The sequence below is a fragment of the Megascapheus bottae genome, chromosome 11 (genome assembly GCF_031878675.1).
Source record: "Megascapheus bottae isolate mThoBot1 chromosome 11, mThoBot2.hap1, whole genome shotgun sequence".
Lineage (NCBI taxonomy): Eukaryota > Metazoa > Chordata > Mammalia > Rodentia > Geomyidae > Megascapheus > Megascapheus bottae.
The window spans coordinates 49,334,560-49,351,221 of record NC_143519.1 but is presented as its reverse complement, the minus strand read 5'-3'; the positions used below and the strand labels follow the sequence as shown (position 1 = coordinate 49,351,221).

Below are 16,662 nucleotides of genomic sequence, written 5' to 3'. Positions count from 1 at the left end.
TCAGGTTGAGGAGAAATGACTAGATGATAATACAGAAACATCCCATCTCCCAGATGGCCCCCCAACAGTCACTCCCACCACAGACGACAACCACTGTTACCATTTTTGTCTCTTCTAAGTATGCATACATATTTGGGCATCTAAATGTCCTTCCCCAATCACACAGGGAATTAAACAGGATTTTTGTGTGTGTGTGTGTGTGACACTGGGAGAGAACACAGGGCCTCACAAGTGCTTCACCACTGTGCTACACCCTCAGGCTCCGTAAATGAAATAATATTGCCTGTATGTGTTGCTTGACGATTTGCTTATTTTGCTGAACTATGAGGTCACTTCAGTCTTCTTAACAGGTGTGAGCATTTCATGATGTGGCCATGTCATGAGCTACCATGCCCTGGTTTCTGCGGAGTGGCCATGTGGCTACAGTGTTAGTGGCTGATTTTTCTAAGCTAACTCCTTGTTCTTTGCCAAAGGGGTATGCCTATACCAAGGCTATGGCTGGTTCCCAGCTCCTCCTTGGCTGAAAGGGATTTTCTTGTTTATTTTTGTTTTTGATATTCTTATCTAAACCCTTGAAGCACACATAAAACATCTACTCCTAGATTTTTATAACAGGCTTAAAAAGGGAAACACAGTATTATTATTCTACAAAGGTAGTAGAAACATTTAAAAAATGAAAAATACCACAAGGGACTGTGATCCTGTGAGAATAAAGGCAAATAACAAAATAAATAGGAGAGCTAAGTATGACACAAAACTTTCAAAAGATGGATATTGAGAAAGAAGGGATTTAAAAATTAGGAAATGCTTACCAGTCTTAAAGTGAAACAACAAAGCTTAGCCTGATTGAGGAATTCTGAAGAGAAACAGATTTTTATCAACTGGAAAGAAAATAGCTCCCTACTTTACTCTCAGGTTACTAATGAATAATATCAGTGTTCACAGAGTGCCTTTTGGTCAATGGCCTTAGTCTAAGACATGGGATTTATGTAAGCTGAGCCCATCTTGCTGTATGCTGTGTGGGTACCAGACTGGGATCCAGGAATTAGAACTCATCTACCTGTTCACTACTGGATATGAAACCCTTAAGAAATGGCAGTCTCTTTCTACCAACTCATTTTTTAGGCTTGATTTAAATCAGGGATATTCAATTTTTACCAAATCAAGACAAAAGAAACAAAAGAATGATATAATCCACTCCTATAAAGAAGCTCAAGAAAAATTAAAACTTTTCTGGATGACAGTGGTTCAGGCCTATAATTCTACTCAGGAGGGTGAGATCTGAGGACTGTGGTTTGAAGCCAGTCTGGGCAAGAACATCCAAGAAACTTATTTCCAATTAATCACACAAAAGTCCAGAAGAGGATCTGTGGCTCAAGTAGTAGAGCTTTGAGCATAAAAGCTCATAAAAACATGAAAATGTCAATCTTATATGTAAGCTGAGAATATCTGCTAAATATATTCTCCTATGTTGGAGGGTAAAAATAGAAATAGTTGAATTCCTAAGTACTTAAATGGGGGAAAAACCCCTCTCTGGTAAGCTAAGCTAGTGACTGGAAGTGGCCTGTTCTTTTTAATAAGGAGTGGAATGTTTATCTTGATTCATAACCTTGGGAAGCCTTTTAGGCTTGTTTGAAATGTTCTTATCTGTTACATACTGATGTCAAAGGCAGTTATAGGGAGGCTTACAAGCACAGAAGCTCAACAGTTATTTTAATTAAAACTGCCTGAAAGGTAAGCTATTCTTTTGTACTACATTTTAATATGGAGCTGCGTTTCATAACTTTTTAAAAAAAAATTTCGTGCTGGTACTTGTGTTTAAACTCAGGGTTTTCTTTTCCTGAAAGGCTGGTGACTCTACCACTTGACTCACACAACTCCATGCTTTTTGGTGGTTACACATAGTTGAGTCTCATGGGCATCCCTGCAAGGGCAGGCTTTCAACCTCAATCCACTGATCTCAGCCTCCTGAGCAGCTAGGATTACAAGTATTGACAACTACCACCTGGCTGCATTTCATAACTCTGTATGAAATGCTTATGCATATTTTTTGAAAAATCCTTCAAAACTGTTCTGTCCTCATTTCTCCTGGTCCTATTTGTAGACTTGCTGGAGTCGTGGTGTAATCCAATCTACATATGGAGTGGTTAAGTTCCCAGCAGGCACAGGTACAAGGACAAAGATTTTCCTTTACTTCTACTAAAGAGACAACCAACTCTTGCCCAGTGTCATGTCTGATGAACGCGGGAATGGATACGAACTATGCCAGATGGCTAATCACACCTGCTAAAACTCAAGGTAGAAGATAGAACTTAACCAGAGTCTTAAAAAAAAGTTCAATCTTTTAAGTATTTTAAATTCAGTTATAAGAGATCCTTAGTCAACAAATGTGCTTACAAACTGTTTTATTTCTCAAAAAATAAATTCAGATGTGATCATTCCCATTTGAAGAGGAGAAGGCATTATTTATTTTACAAGAAAGATGATTTTTTGCTTCAGGAAATGATGTGAAGGCATGCCTGTGTAGATTGTGAGAAATCGCAGGTATGATTCAGTTTATGTATTACTTTTCAGGAACATATTTCATAAGATAAAGCAAATACCTTGTCTTCTTCAAGACAGAAACTAACCAAAACAGTGAAAGCTGGAAACTGCTGGAATTGATTTTGAAAAATAGAGGTTTACAATGATTAAACACAGCTGGGTGCTGGTGGCTTGTGCCTGAAATCTTAGCTACTCAGGAGGCTGAGCTCGCCAGGATGGCGAGTTGAGCCAGACTGGGCAGGTAAATCCCATTGGGGTACTTATCTCCAATAAAGAGGGACATGGGGTGCTGTGGCCCAAGTAATAGAGATAGCGTTGAGAAAAAGAAACAGGGACAATGCCCAGGCTCTGAGTTCAATCCCCAAGACTAGCACACACACAAAAAATTAAGTATAAAGATGTCTTAAGCCTATCTTGGAATTTGTCTAGATTACCCAAGCTGAGAAGCAGCTTGTGGTGAGAAATGGTCTTAGAGAGTTCAATAGTATAGGATGTACTTTAAAACATACACGTGGAACAGTGGGAATTCCAGAACCTAAGATTTTGTGACTAAATTATTGAAATTGAGACTGAATTGCTCTATTTATGAGGCAGTTATTTGTTACCTAGACTTAGGTCAAAAGAGTGCAGTGTGATATTTTATGAGATGATCATTCAATGAAATACACTTGGCTGCAATTGTTCAAGATCACTGTGAGGAAGGGAATGAGGAGGGGCTTTTATTACTCTTACTTATATCAAACAAAGAGGGTCCAAACCATAGATTTATAACATCTTCTAAGGGTCATCTGAATAAAGTTCATCTTTTAGAGTGCTGAAATATTTGAGATATTTGTAACAGTATCATTTCATTATTATCCTAGAGATATATAATATTTTAAACTAAGGTTTACAGCAAGTGATCAAACATTACAGAAAGCCCGATGTTACTGTTTTTGGTCAGTCATGGAGCTTGAACTTAGGGCCTTGGCACATTGGCTCTGAGCTCTTTTTGCTCAAGGCTAGCCCTCTACCTCTTTGAGCCTAGCTCTGGCTTCAAACTGCAGTCCTCAGATCTCAACCACCTGAGTAGCTAGGATTATATGTATGGACCTCGGCCACCCACCATCCACTGTAACCTTTATGAAGACTCAGGTATATAGTAAAAATTCCACAACTGACATTATAGAGAAAGCTTTGGTCATAAAAAATTACAACTATTCTAAGGCAAAAACTTTGAAGAAAAGCTTGTTTCTTTGAACAACATACTCATTTTAGGTTGATTGAAAAATAGATGTCCTCAAAAATATTGTTCATATTAATTTAGTCCTATATTGGACTGGGATTTAAAATGAATTTACTTTGATTCCCTTGATCTAGGAATTCAAGATAGCCATTTAAAATGTAACATTTAATCAAAAGGTAAAAATCCATGGCCTACATAAACCCTTTCAAAAGTAATTTTACAGCTGTACTTTCTAGATATTCCTAACACAGAAATTTTCCTTAGGGATAGCTTGTGCTATCTTCATTAACCCTTTCACTTTAGCTATTAAATTATTTCATTCAGTAGGTCACAGTGCTGAATCAGCTTTGCCAGTTTTTCATATAGCAGAAGTGTTGACTTTACAAGTATGATCCTTAGAACTACAGGAATAGCTCAGAAGTAGAAAGCAAGGTTGGTGGGCCGGGAGTTTGGCCTAGTGGTAGAGTGCTTGCTTAGCATGCACGAAGACCCGGGTTTGATTCCTTGGTACCACAACTTAGAAAAAGCCAGAAGTGGTGCTGAGGCTCAAGTGGTAGAGTTCTAACCTTGAGAAAAACCCAAGGACAGTCCTCAGGCCCTGAGCTTAAGCCCAGGACTGGCAAAAAAAAAAAGCAAGGTTAGCATGCATGAGGTCCTGTTTCTGAAAAAGGGGTCATTTATAAATTCTGCGGAACAAATTTCCTTTTATTTTCCTTTCTAGTTTTATATAAAGAGGACTTCAACACTAGGATATTTCTTTCTTTCTTTTTTTTTTTTTTTGCCAGGTCTGGGCCTGAGCACTGTCCTTTGACTTTCTCAAGGCTAGAACTCTGCCACAGCACCACTTCTGGGTTTGTGGTACCGAGGAATCGAACCAGGGTCTCGTGCATGGTAGGCAAGCACTCTACCACTAGGCCAAATTCCTGGCCCAACACTAGGCTATTTCTTAGATTGACATGGTGTACAATGGCTGATTGGCTTTTAGTTCACACCTGTCACAAACACTTTTAGATATTTCTTTTATTTCAATGTGAATGCGTGTGTGTGTGTGTGTGTGTGTATGCGCACATGCGCCAGTGAACTCAGGGCATGGGTGCTGTCTCTTAGCTTTTATTCTCTGTTACTTCAGCCACACCTTCACTGACTCTTTGCTGGTTAATTGGAGATAAGAGTCTCATGGACTTTCCTGTCTGGTCTGGCTTTGAACTACAGTCCTTAGATCTCAGTCTTCAAAATAGCTAGGATTACAGGTATGAGCTACCAGTGCCCAACTCACGTTTCTCCTTTTTGAATTGTGCATTCATATTTCACTGTGACTTTCTGGGCAACTCAAAGAAGGGGGTACAACAATAATTCCTCTCTTCTGACCAAATGTAAACTTATATGTGGGAGACCTATGGGCCATTTTGTTTTCTCACAGCATTTACTCTGCTCAGACAATTGCAAAATGAGTTGGTTTGCAGTCGTTTGTACCGTGAAGAACAGTCTTGACTCGCCATTCTCCACTAGAAGCATAAATTCATACCTGCTTCCACACACAGTCGCTATGGCTTTGAAGCATCCAGATGCAAGCTGGAAGGAGCCTGTGTAACATCGGTCAATGGCCCAATTAAAAAGATTTATTTGGTCAGGATTAAGTTCCAGCAGCAAGACAACCACTTCACAGCCAAGTTGATGAACCTGCATACATGGGGGCAAAGGAATTATTTAGATTTAAGAAAAGGATGTTCTAGGGGGGAAAAACCATATGATCAATCTTAGCTAACACACACTGGTAAAATGTTAAGGGGAGAGTGAGTACTTATTGGGATTCATTTCTTTTATTTAAGAAGGGACAATGTTATATCTGAAAATTGAAATGGATAAAACAAATAGAGTCTATGTCTGTTATTTAGGAGTCACTCATCTTTGCTATCTGAATAGATAGCAAAGGATATTTTGGAAGATTTTTGTGTTTTGAATATTTATGAAAAATATCTGTGGGTATGTGCCAGTTCAATTCTATTCATCTTCTTTTCATTCCTAATTCACTGGCTAAGATCTGGTCTCTAGTATAAGGTTTAATGAGGAAGGAAAAGTGGGGTTCTCGGGTAATATTTTTTTGCCAGTCTTGGGGATGGATCTCAATGGTAGAGTGCTAGCCTTGAGAAAGCCCAAGGATAGTGCTCAGGCCTTGAGTTCAAGGGCCAGGACTGCTAAAAAACTTATTTTCTGTGTCTATTGAGATAAGGGCATAATCTTTTCCTTTGAACATTCTATTACTATGACTAATGTACTAATGAATTGGCAGATATTTGAATGTTAAGCTGACTGTGCAATTTGTGAATAAATCCGAGTTGATCCTGAGTCATCTTTTCTGGGTACCTGTATCTAGTGGTCGCTTGAATTCAAGGCCTTTTGATTTTGCTTGGAATTTTCACTAGGGGCTGGAGTTCTACCACTTGAGTCACACTTTCACTCCAGCTTTTTGCTGGATAGAGATCAGATTTGTGTCAGACTTCAGGTCTCCTGAGTTGTTAGATTACAGGTGTGAGCCACTGGTGCTTGGCTTCCTGTTTTTTTTTTTTTTAACATTTATCACTAAATTTCCCATTTTACAGTTCTTGCATCTGTGCTTATCCATGAGATCACTTTCATCTTTCTTGCCCCACCCCTGCCCAGTTGGATTGTCAAGGTTAGCTGGTCGCATAAAGTGTGTTTGGATAGCTCTCTTGTTCATGTGTTTTAAGAACCGATGCTGATTAATACAATTTGTTCCTTAAATGTTTGCTAGAATTCATCAGTGAAACCATCTGGTGTTAATGTTCTCTTTCTTTAGGAATTTCAGTTTCCTGATGCATTTATTTATTATCCATATGACCATTCAGGTTTTCCTTTTCTTCTGCTATTGTGCTTTCCTAGAAATTTATTTATATACATTTTCAAGTTTATTGGCACAAAGAAGGTCATATATTTTCTTTCAATTTTAATCTGTGTAACATCTGCTGAGATGATTCCTTTCTCTTTCTCTCCCTCTTTCTCTCCCTTTCCCTCTCTCCCCCACTCTTCCCTCCCTCCCTCCCTCCCTCCTTCCCTCCCTTTTAATGTTTTGGTGGATGTTGGTAGACATATGAATTGTATTATTCATAGCAAATTTTAACTGAACTTTTGGCTTTAGTGAGCATTACTTTAAAATTCATCACCCTGGTTAACTTCTACTATTATTTGTATTTTCTTTGCTATACTATTACGTTTGATGTGTATTATTCCTTTTCTAATTTCCTATAGTAAATTCTTAGTCACTGATAATCATCAGCCTTGTTTCGAGTCTTTGTAGTTAATTAAGTACATTTCATTCTAAACAAGCTTTATTTATAGGCTACACACTTAGTATTCAGTATTTTCAGTAAAAAAAACCAACAAAACACTTTCCAGTTTCCACTGTTATTTGTTGTCTGATTCACTGGCTATCTGGAAGGACACTAAAAATTATCTTTTAATTATTCATTACTTAATGATGAATGCTATGGGGGAGAGAGAACAAAGCCTGCATGCGTTTAAGCATATGATCAGTGTTGAGACTTGCTCTAATGTGTCTTGATCACACACCTTCCCTTCTCTCTCTTCTTTCTTTTACTTTTTGCTGGTCTTAGGGCTTTAACTCGGGCTTGATCACTTGTTACTGAGTTCTTTCGCTCAAAGCTAGCAGATGTACTACTTGAGCTATAGTTCCACTTCCTTCTTTTTTCTTTTTGTGCCTGTCCTGGAGCTTGAACTCATGTCCTAAGTGCCGTCCTCAAGCTTTCTTGTCTCTACCAACTTAAGCCACAGCTCTCCTTGCAGGCTTTTGGTAGTCAATTGAGTATAAAAGAGTTTTCTGCCTAGGCTGGCTTCAAATTGTGATCCTTAGATCTCAGCTTCCTTACTAGCTAGGATTATAGACACCATTACTTGGTTTATTCATCTTTCTTAACCCACATCCCTTCTTCCCTTTTAACTGGGTTTCATTATAGTTTTCCTAAAAATATAATGGAGTTTTTATTTTTTTATTGTAATTAGTAAAAGGGTTACATGATATTTGCCAGATAGAAGGTGCATTAATTCACATACATTGATACCCTTAAATATAATGGATTTTATTCACCATTTGTCACCATATCCTTTCCCCCTCCCCATCCATCCCCCTCTACAATTATTACTTACTCTTAAATCTTGACAAGCCAGGATGTTGTCAAGCCATTTATAGAGGTAGCCATCTGGAGAAAGGCCCACATTGTCAAAAACAGGCCCACAACACAACACTGCTGACATTGCCTGTAAATGAAAACAACAAAACATGGAGAGGAAACCTGAAATCTCATGTAATCATTTACCACTGACTTCACAAAACATAATCAGCAGATTTAGAGGTGGTGGGCTCTTTAAAAACAGATTTTCCTCCATTTTTTCATATAATTCCTTGGATTAATTCCTAGATCAAATTTTTAAAACATCTCACTAGATTCTAATTTCTTTCTTTTTTTTTTTTGCCAGTCCTGGGCTTTGAACTCAGGGAGTGAGCACTGTCCTTGGACTTTCTCAAGGCTAGAGCTCTACTACTTGAGCCACAGCACCATTTCTGGCTTTTTTTCTATGTATGTGGTACCAAGGAATTGAACCCGGGTCTTCATGCATGCTAGGCAAACACACTACCATTAGGCTAAACTCCTGGCCCTCTAATTTCTTTTTATAAAATCTAAACTCTCTTAAGTTCAACTTTGTGAATATTTGCTTTTAGGTTCATAATAGATCTTTATGATAAAATATACTTTAAAACAGTCATTTTTACAATAACTCAAAGATTCTTTTAATGACTTCAAGTAAGTGAGACAAATTCAGCTGTTTAGAATTTGCTTTAATTTTTCTGTGGTTATAGGGCTTGAACTCGGTGACTGGCACTGCCTATTGGCTTTTTTGCTCAAGGTTAACACTCTACCACTTGAGCTTCAGCTCTGCTTCTGGCTTTTGGCTATTGAATAGGAGATAAAGAGTCTCATGGGCTTTTCTGGCCTGCCTGATTACAATCCATGACCCTCAGACCCCAGCCTCCTGAATAGTTGTGATTACAGGCATAAGCCACCAGTGCCTGGCTAGATTTGGCTTTTATGACTGATCGTGAGGTAGTAAGGAGGAATGGGGAAAAGAGAAATGGCGGATCTGGACTAACTTATCCTTGGCAGGTCCATGGGCCTGCTGGGTCCCTGTGAGTTAGGTTTATGTCACTGTCACAATAACACCTGACATAAACAACTTGAGTGAGGCTGCAGGCTATGAAGGTGAGGAGGGTGTGATGGACAGGGAGCAGAGAGAGATGGAATACTTGGGATCTTGACTTCCTCCTCTCCCTTTCAATTCTACTTGCACCCCAGCCCACAGGTATGAGACAGTTTCTCCCATGTATTTGATGGGAGTTGTCCTTCTCTAATTTTCTAGGTGCTTCTTCATGCAACCCCATTGGCAGCTGAGATTAACCCTCACAGATCTGTCTTTTATTTTTAGTATGCATGGATGCATTTATGCGTGTGTGCAGGTATGTATTTATTCATGCAGGTACTAAGGCTTGAACTCAGAGGCTTGCACTCTTATTAGCAATTTAATTAAAGTCTGGTGCTCTACCACTTGAGCCACACTTTCATTTTCTTTTGTGTCTGTGTGTGTGCATGTGTGCTCTACTACTGGGAGCTTGAACTCAGGGCCTTGTATTCTTGCTTATTTTTTTTCCCACTCAAGGCTGTTGCAATACCACTTGAGCCACACTTCCAGTTCCAAGCCCATCTTTTATATTGGCCCTATGGAATCAAAAGCTAATCCCAAGTAGCATCTTCCAGTGCATATGAGCAAGATAACACTGTAGTCAAATTTCCTAAAGGACATCATTAGTCTGTAAGACTATGCTGGGAGGATTTTGAAGCATACTCATAGTGTGGAAATTCACTTGTGTAAGTGTACTAGGGAAAGGAACTAAAAACTGTGGTGCTCAGTTGATATTGGACTTGAGATGACATCCGTTTTTGTTTTTGTTTTTTTTAGGCTGGAAGTTAATCGGTAAGGCTGCTAGTTAAGAGTTACATGAACAAAACCATATGGTCTTCAGATAGGAGAAGCACTGGTTAAAAGTGGAAATGGAGAACGCTGGTTTTTTTTTTTTGGGTTATGAGCTCAAGTGGACTATTTATTCACACATGTTTATTCATTTATATTTATGTGTTTGGAATTTCTGAAATCAATTTGGGTCTATTTATGTATGTGATCTGCTGGGAGTGGGTATTTGAAGCTCAGCACCTGCACTTACTTGTTTTCATCATGTCATATTATTTATTCTTACCTTATTTTGAAGGGATGGTGTTTAGGGAAGAAGAGCCTCAGCCCAGGAAAGGAGCAAGAACAAGCACCTACCTTCAACGCACAATACTGGTATCGTGTAATCTGATGGTTTCTGTCACTGTAACGATCCAGCGGGGTGAACATAATGCTGAAGGGTCCTGCCCACTGGCTGAAGAGGATGAAGAGGTGGTGTCTCAGGCTCTGCTGAGGGAAGAGGAATCTTCGGTGGTGAACTAGGGAGAACAGCACAGAATTGGAACCATATCACTATTATACCCAGTTCTCAGGCTTTGAGCTGAAAAACAATTTCTTTTTCAAATTCTTATTTTTCTTTTCTTTTAGCATTGAGGATTATACCTGGCATATGAAGGCTAAATACATTCTCTACCATTGTACTTTCCCTTTCCACAGTGTTTCTATTTTATTTTATATTTTTCAGTCCTGGGGCTTGAACTCAAGGCCTGGGCACTGTCCCCGAGCTTTTGTGTTCAAAGCTAGAAGGCTAGTGCTCTACCACTTTGAGCTACTGTGCCAATTCTGGCTTTTGGGGTAGTTAATTGGCAATAAGAGTCTCACAGACCTTCCTTTTTTCAGGCTGGCTTTGAAATAGGATTCTCAGATCTCAGCCTCTTGAGTAGGTGGTATTATATGTATGAGCCACAGACACCTGGTCTTTTTTTTTTAAAAGAGGATGTCTTATTATATAGTCTAGCCTGAACCATCAACTTGTGTTCCTCCTACCTCAACTTGTGTTCCCAAGTACACTGTCATTTCTGGCCCTCTAGTTATTTCTTATTTAGGTAACAAAACCTGACTTTTTAAAGTATATGTTTCAAAGTGATTATCCTTCTCTCTTCAAGTTGTAGCCAGTAGCACCTTGAATCAGCATGGGAAGTTAAAATGGACAAAGGGCTCTTCCAACACTCTTTTCTCAATGATCCCTAGGAAAACTATGATGTCTCACTTGGGTACTATATAAACACAATGAGTTCTCATGATGGCTGCTCTTCTGCTGCTCCTTAGCTCAGAAGTGCCAGTTGTCCAGTTCAAATAAAGGTACTTAACTGGAACTTAAGGAATCAACACAAATCTCAATTTAGGATCACAAATGTAAGAAGGACTGGTAAGAAAGTTAATAATATGAAATAATAATTATATTAATTGCATTACAGCTTGTAAGTATACCAAAATGAAGAGTTTGCCTTTAGCTTTATTTTTCTTTATTGCCAGTACTGGGGCTTGAACTCAAGGCCTCAGACTTGCATGGCTTAATTGCTTGGCTGGCCTCTACCACTTGATACCACTTGAATACTTGAATTATTCCTTCAGACCAGTTTTTTTTTTTTTAGATATTTAGAGATGGAATCACACAGACTTTCCTAAATTGGCTTCCATTCATGATCTTCTAAGTCATGTGAAAGTTCTTTAAATAATATAACCAATGAAATGTAAGGTGTATTAGGCAATACACCTAATGTACTAGCTAATGTACCAATCAAGTGCAGTCAATGACCAGTAATAGTGCTAAAATTATAAATATCCAGAGTAGCACAGAGACAACATGACATTTCTTCTGAATTACTTTCTTCCTACGGAAATCATGTAAGGTCATATATAGATAGGAATCAAAACAAACTTAGAAATGACAACTACAAAGTCAAATTTTATTCCTCTTGTTCTCTTTGTGACTTGGTATAGGGTGACTGTTCCCATGTGTCTTTCCAAGAATCTCAAGATGAGTAAATCATCCTGTTCCAGACATGTACACAGACCACAAGCAGAAAGAGTAGTCATGAGAAACACAAATGGTTTTCTGAGCCCAAAAGGTAAAACTGCACCTGGAACACACTGAATCAAGTTGGCGACCATGGCACTGAAATGTGCCCGGATGTCTTTCAGAATTTCAACTTCCTTGTCATTTTCAGCTTCTAAAAGCATGCGGGTCAAATCCACATATTCCAAGAACAAAGCTCCCAGAGCTAAGGTGTCTCGTTCCAAGGCCCCATTTGTGCTAGAACAAAGTAAAAGAAATTCAGGGGATGCTGAATTTGTCTTTACAACAAAGTAGCACATGATCCGTGAAAAACAAAGTTTGAATTTACATGATAAATATGATCCTTATATGCAGTATACAAAGATATGAAACAGAAAAGGCATAAAAAACAAAATCTTAAAAGGTTATTTTTATAAAGGTGATGTAGGGAGGGGTCACAGTTATGTAAATCAGGTACATTTCTTTTTGGACAATGTTACCCTAAAAATTCTTTTTAAAAATATATATTTCATGGAAAACAAAAGAGAGTTTTAGGCAAGCACTTTAACCACTAGGCCAAACTCCTGCCCACAAAAGAGAGTTTTAAAAATAGACAAGATGACTACTTTAGTGATCTGAGATCAAGTTAGTTGAATTTTGATTTCACCTGTCACTTATTACACCAGCATCAGCCAGAAGTTCAAATATTCGAAGTAGCTGTAGCCGTAACAAGTCTCGCCGTTCTCGGCGCTTCTTGTTCTGTGTGAGAAGAGGGAATACTCCTTTAGAGTCATGGGAAAAACAACATGAACTGTGTTTTACTAACTTTTTAAAAAGGGCATACTTTTTTAAGCATAAGAAACGTATATTTCCCCTTCTTCCTAACTATTAAAGACTTTAAGTGATTATAAGTGAGATTATAAGTAGGTCAATAAAGGTGTATAAGATGGAAATGTTGAGAATTAAGAAGCTTCATTTCCCAGATGCTTCCATTGTCTGTTGAAAGGCTGAGCATCTGAAATGAGTGGAAGGAGAAGGGACTCTTAAGAATATCCACTAAGTGTGACCACAAGGTAATTATCTGTCCTAAAACTGCTGAATTTTTGCCAGTGGATCATTATCTATTTATTTCATATACTACATAGGAAGCATCTTTTTCATTCTTATTTACTTCTTTTAAAAGATGATACATTATAAATTCTGAAATGGATTCACTTCATGGGAAATAATGTTGAGAAAGGTATTATATATGAAACAAATGATATTCTTAGCCATTGGCTCCTGATTAAAGAAATTAAACTTTTAATGCCAACCTTTTACAAAAGAATATAGTAACACAGACATACCTGTATACATTGTTTTGTATTTGTACATTCAGGACAGAAAATCCATTAAAATAATAACCATATTATGCTAAACAAATGGTGAAAAACAGTGAAATGACTAGGGTTAAAATAATGCAATTCATTGTTAAAGACCTGTTGAGGTGTCTGTAATTTTTTTAAAAATAGGGAACTGTGGAGTTTGATTTAAATTCACACCAAATAAGCCAAGCCTTCATTATTTAAATTGCAAATCTTACCTCTGGTCTTCTTTCTAGAGCTTCCTTCATTAAAGGATGGAGCTCTTCCACCAGCTCTCTATGGAATAAAGAGGTCACATTTTAAATGTTTTTTTTTGACAAAAAAATACCCATTTATACCTAAATATTTTGCATTATTCACTCTTCTTCTTCTGTCAAAAATGTCCCCTGACCACTAGTTTTCCCAATCACATGAGAACGACAAATACGCGCTGACCTATATTTTTCATTATTGGTCTTCATTCCAGTGCTAGGTACATATTTTTAGGTCAAAATAAACTTGTCTATGTAATTCTGATTTAATGTCTGATTTAATGTCTATTTGAAAAATGAAATAACATTTTCCAAGTAGCTACTAAATTCAAGGAACATCAAGTTGAATCTCTACACATGAGAAAATTCCAGTCCAATTAGAGGGAAAGAAGCATGTACCATGGAACCACCTTTGGGATTCATAGTAATTAACCCTGAGTTAACTTATATCTGTCTGCCTGCCTGCCTATCTATCTAATGTTGCTACTGGGGCTTAGACGATTCATAGATATAGCTCCTCAACCTTTCTGGTCAAGACTAACACTCTACCACTGAAATCATAGCTCTACTTCTGGCTTTTTAGGTGATTAACTGGGAATAAGAGTCTCATAGACTTTTTTTCTTGGGCTCGCCTTGAACCTTGTAAATCTCAGCTAGATATCAGTAGCTAGGATTACAGACATGAGCTACTAGAATCTGGCTCAGAGTTGACTTTAAAAAACGAAATCTTTTACCCAACAGCTACCACTTACCAAATATTCTATTCATGCACATTCCCATTTATTATGTCCTCTCCACAAATCTAAGATGGATCCTATTAAACTAAAATATTTATTACAGAAATGTGGTATTTTTTATTTGTTAAGCCAGTTTTAGGGTTGAAAACAGAGTCCAAGAGACACCATGTTTTCCAGAATTATGTGGCTGTGGTCAAGTGAATATTGCCTACTAAGGAAAGATATGCAAAAGGGATTTGTATTCTTTGGGAAAGAATTTTAAGGATTTTAGGAACTGTCTTTACCTTCCTTAAAGTATGTCTAAATGGTTACTTACAACAAATTAATAAAACTAGAGTACAATTTTGGCTAGCTGGCACTCAAGTAATGTGAAAGCACAATTATTATTCTTTAGAGGATAAAAATCTGACTCTAATCAGTGAATAATGTAATGGGAGCCTTTGCTAAAATATCTCTATCTTTATTTTTCAAATAGAGTTTCTTTCTCACAGACATTTGGGACTTTCCCTTTCTGCATGAAAAATTTGGTCCTCCCCATACAGACTTTTTTAGCTGAAAGGTATCAGATGCAACATTATATGCTGTCTTTTAGAAGGCTTTGACACCGTCTCAAATAAAATTTGATAGCAGTTATGAAGTTCAGGATGGCAGAAAGCCATGATCCTCTTTTCAGAGGCTGTTGTGATGATCACACGCTGTTGTTACCTCAGTGTGATGACCTCTGATCAGCCTGGCTAACCAAGGATAAACAACTGGCTAACCAAGGATAAACAAGGTATTATCTTCATTTATAGTTATCTAGGACAGAGCTTGCGAGTGAAATCAAATTGTGGGGGCGGGAGTGTAACAAGAATGCCTAAAGGGTAATGTGAGGCAGATATCAGGAGTACTTGTTTGTATGCACACACATGGACTGAAGAAGATGCAAAGGAGATAGTGGACAGGCCATCGGCTAACCAGGAACATGCTGACACAAACATACAAGCTCAAGAAAAGCAACAGCAGCAGCATGGATGATTTAGAGGAACACAAAGACTACTGTACCTGAAAACAAGGGAATTTGTTCTCCCAAATCCTAGAACTAAGGACTCCGTGATCTCAATGCTTTCTAGTCTCATCAAAGGCACCAACTGCTTTAACAGAACTCCCACAGATGGGGTCCCGATGGCCTGAAATGAGTTGATTAGAAGTGAAAAAGAGAACATGGCAACCAGCATTCCCTGTAATCATGCAATGATTCCATTATAACAGTTTCAAAGGACTAAGCCACATCCCACGGCACTGCCATCGTGTGTGTGTGTGTGTGTGTGTGTGTGTGAGAGAGAGAATTGGGTGGACACACAGGTTTCATCCAGAACAATGAAGGGATGTCACACCTTGGACACAAATTCTAAAGAAAAACAGATAGAACAAGTGTTTGCTTATTCTAATCATTTAATTAAGTCGTCATTATCAACCAGATAATCGAATCAAAGCATGGCTTAAAGGTGAATACTTGGTGAGGTGTAAGAAAAATGTAGAATGTAAGACACTGATAAGGACATCATCTGTGGTCTTCAGCAAGTTTCTCATCTTCTCTTTCTCGTCTGTGTCCCTCTTGCCAGGAACAGCAATAAATTATTCACACAAATGCTCAATGGAATTTAGCAATGTGTAGGATGAAAATCTGATCCCATAATCCTCCAGATGGCAGGCACAGTGCAGTATGCACTGGGAACTCTAGACAAATAAGCTAAAAAAAAACCTTACAGAATAATTCTTCTGAAGCATGTCATGTCACCTTGTTATCGTAGCTCACTGTACCATCAGGTGTGGTCGCCATAATTTCTGGAGTAGAAGCTCTTAAGTGTCCTGGGCTCATAATACTGGGCTTTGCAACTCCAAAGCAGAGAATTAGGTAATTTCTCCACAAGGTGACATAGTTGTCTCCGCTGCTCGCAGTGCTGGTTTTCTTGGCATTAATTGGGCTGCTAGAAATATGGAGTCAAAAAATAAGAATAAGACTATGTTCTTGATTTTAAACATCATTTATTATCTTTTTTCTTTTTCTCTCTTCTCTCCTTTTTCCTCTGCCTCCTCTATTCTCTCCTTTTTCCCTTCTTTCTTCCCCCCTCGTGTGTGTGTGTGTGTGTGGTGTGTACTGTGCTTGGGCACAGTCTCTTAGCATATTTTTTTCAAGCAATCTACCACTTGAGCCACAGCTCCACTTCCAGCTTTTTGGTGGTTAACTGGAGATAAGAGACTTTCCTTTCTGGGCTGGTTTCGGACTGTGACCCTCCCATCTCAGCCTCCTCAGTAGCGAGGATTACAGGAATAGGCCAATGGTGCCCGGCTTGAGCATCACTTCTTAACAGGAAGCATTCCAACAGAGTGAAGACTAAATTTGTCAAGCAAGGATGCTGCTCAAGTACTATCTGCACTGAATAGAAGAACTTTAGGGTTCCTG

At 38.3% G+C, this 16,662-nt stretch overlaps 1 protein-coding gene across 6 annotated transcripts in view; it reads right to left on the bottom strand.

Annotated features, from left to right (window-relative positions):
- The window catches only part of Fry (FRY microtubule binding protein), a 444,403-nt gene that overhangs the window by 107,337 nt on the left and 320,404 nt on the right, over positions 1–16,662 (bottom strand). For all 6 annotated transcript variants that reach the window (XM_090342230.1, XM_090342231.1, XM_090342232.1 and 3 more), the window contains 8 exons: positions 15,997–16,186; positions 15,261–15,385; positions 13,447–13,504; positions 12,532–12,623; positions 11,950–12,122; positions 10,184–10,344; positions 7,952–8,062; positions 5,295–5,449 (listed from right to left, as the gene is read on the bottom strand). In XM_090342230.1, the coding sequence (XP_090198356.1) occupies positions 5,295–5,449; positions 7,952–8,062; positions 10,184–10,344; positions 11,950–12,122; positions 12,532–12,623; positions 13,447–13,504; positions 15,261–15,385; positions 15,997–16,186 (1,065 nt within the window). The remainder of the gene's footprint in view (positions 1–5,294; positions 5,450–7,951; positions 8,063–10,183; positions 10,345–11,949; positions 12,123–12,531; positions 12,624–13,446; positions 13,505–15,260; positions 15,386–15,996; positions 16,187–16,662) is intronic.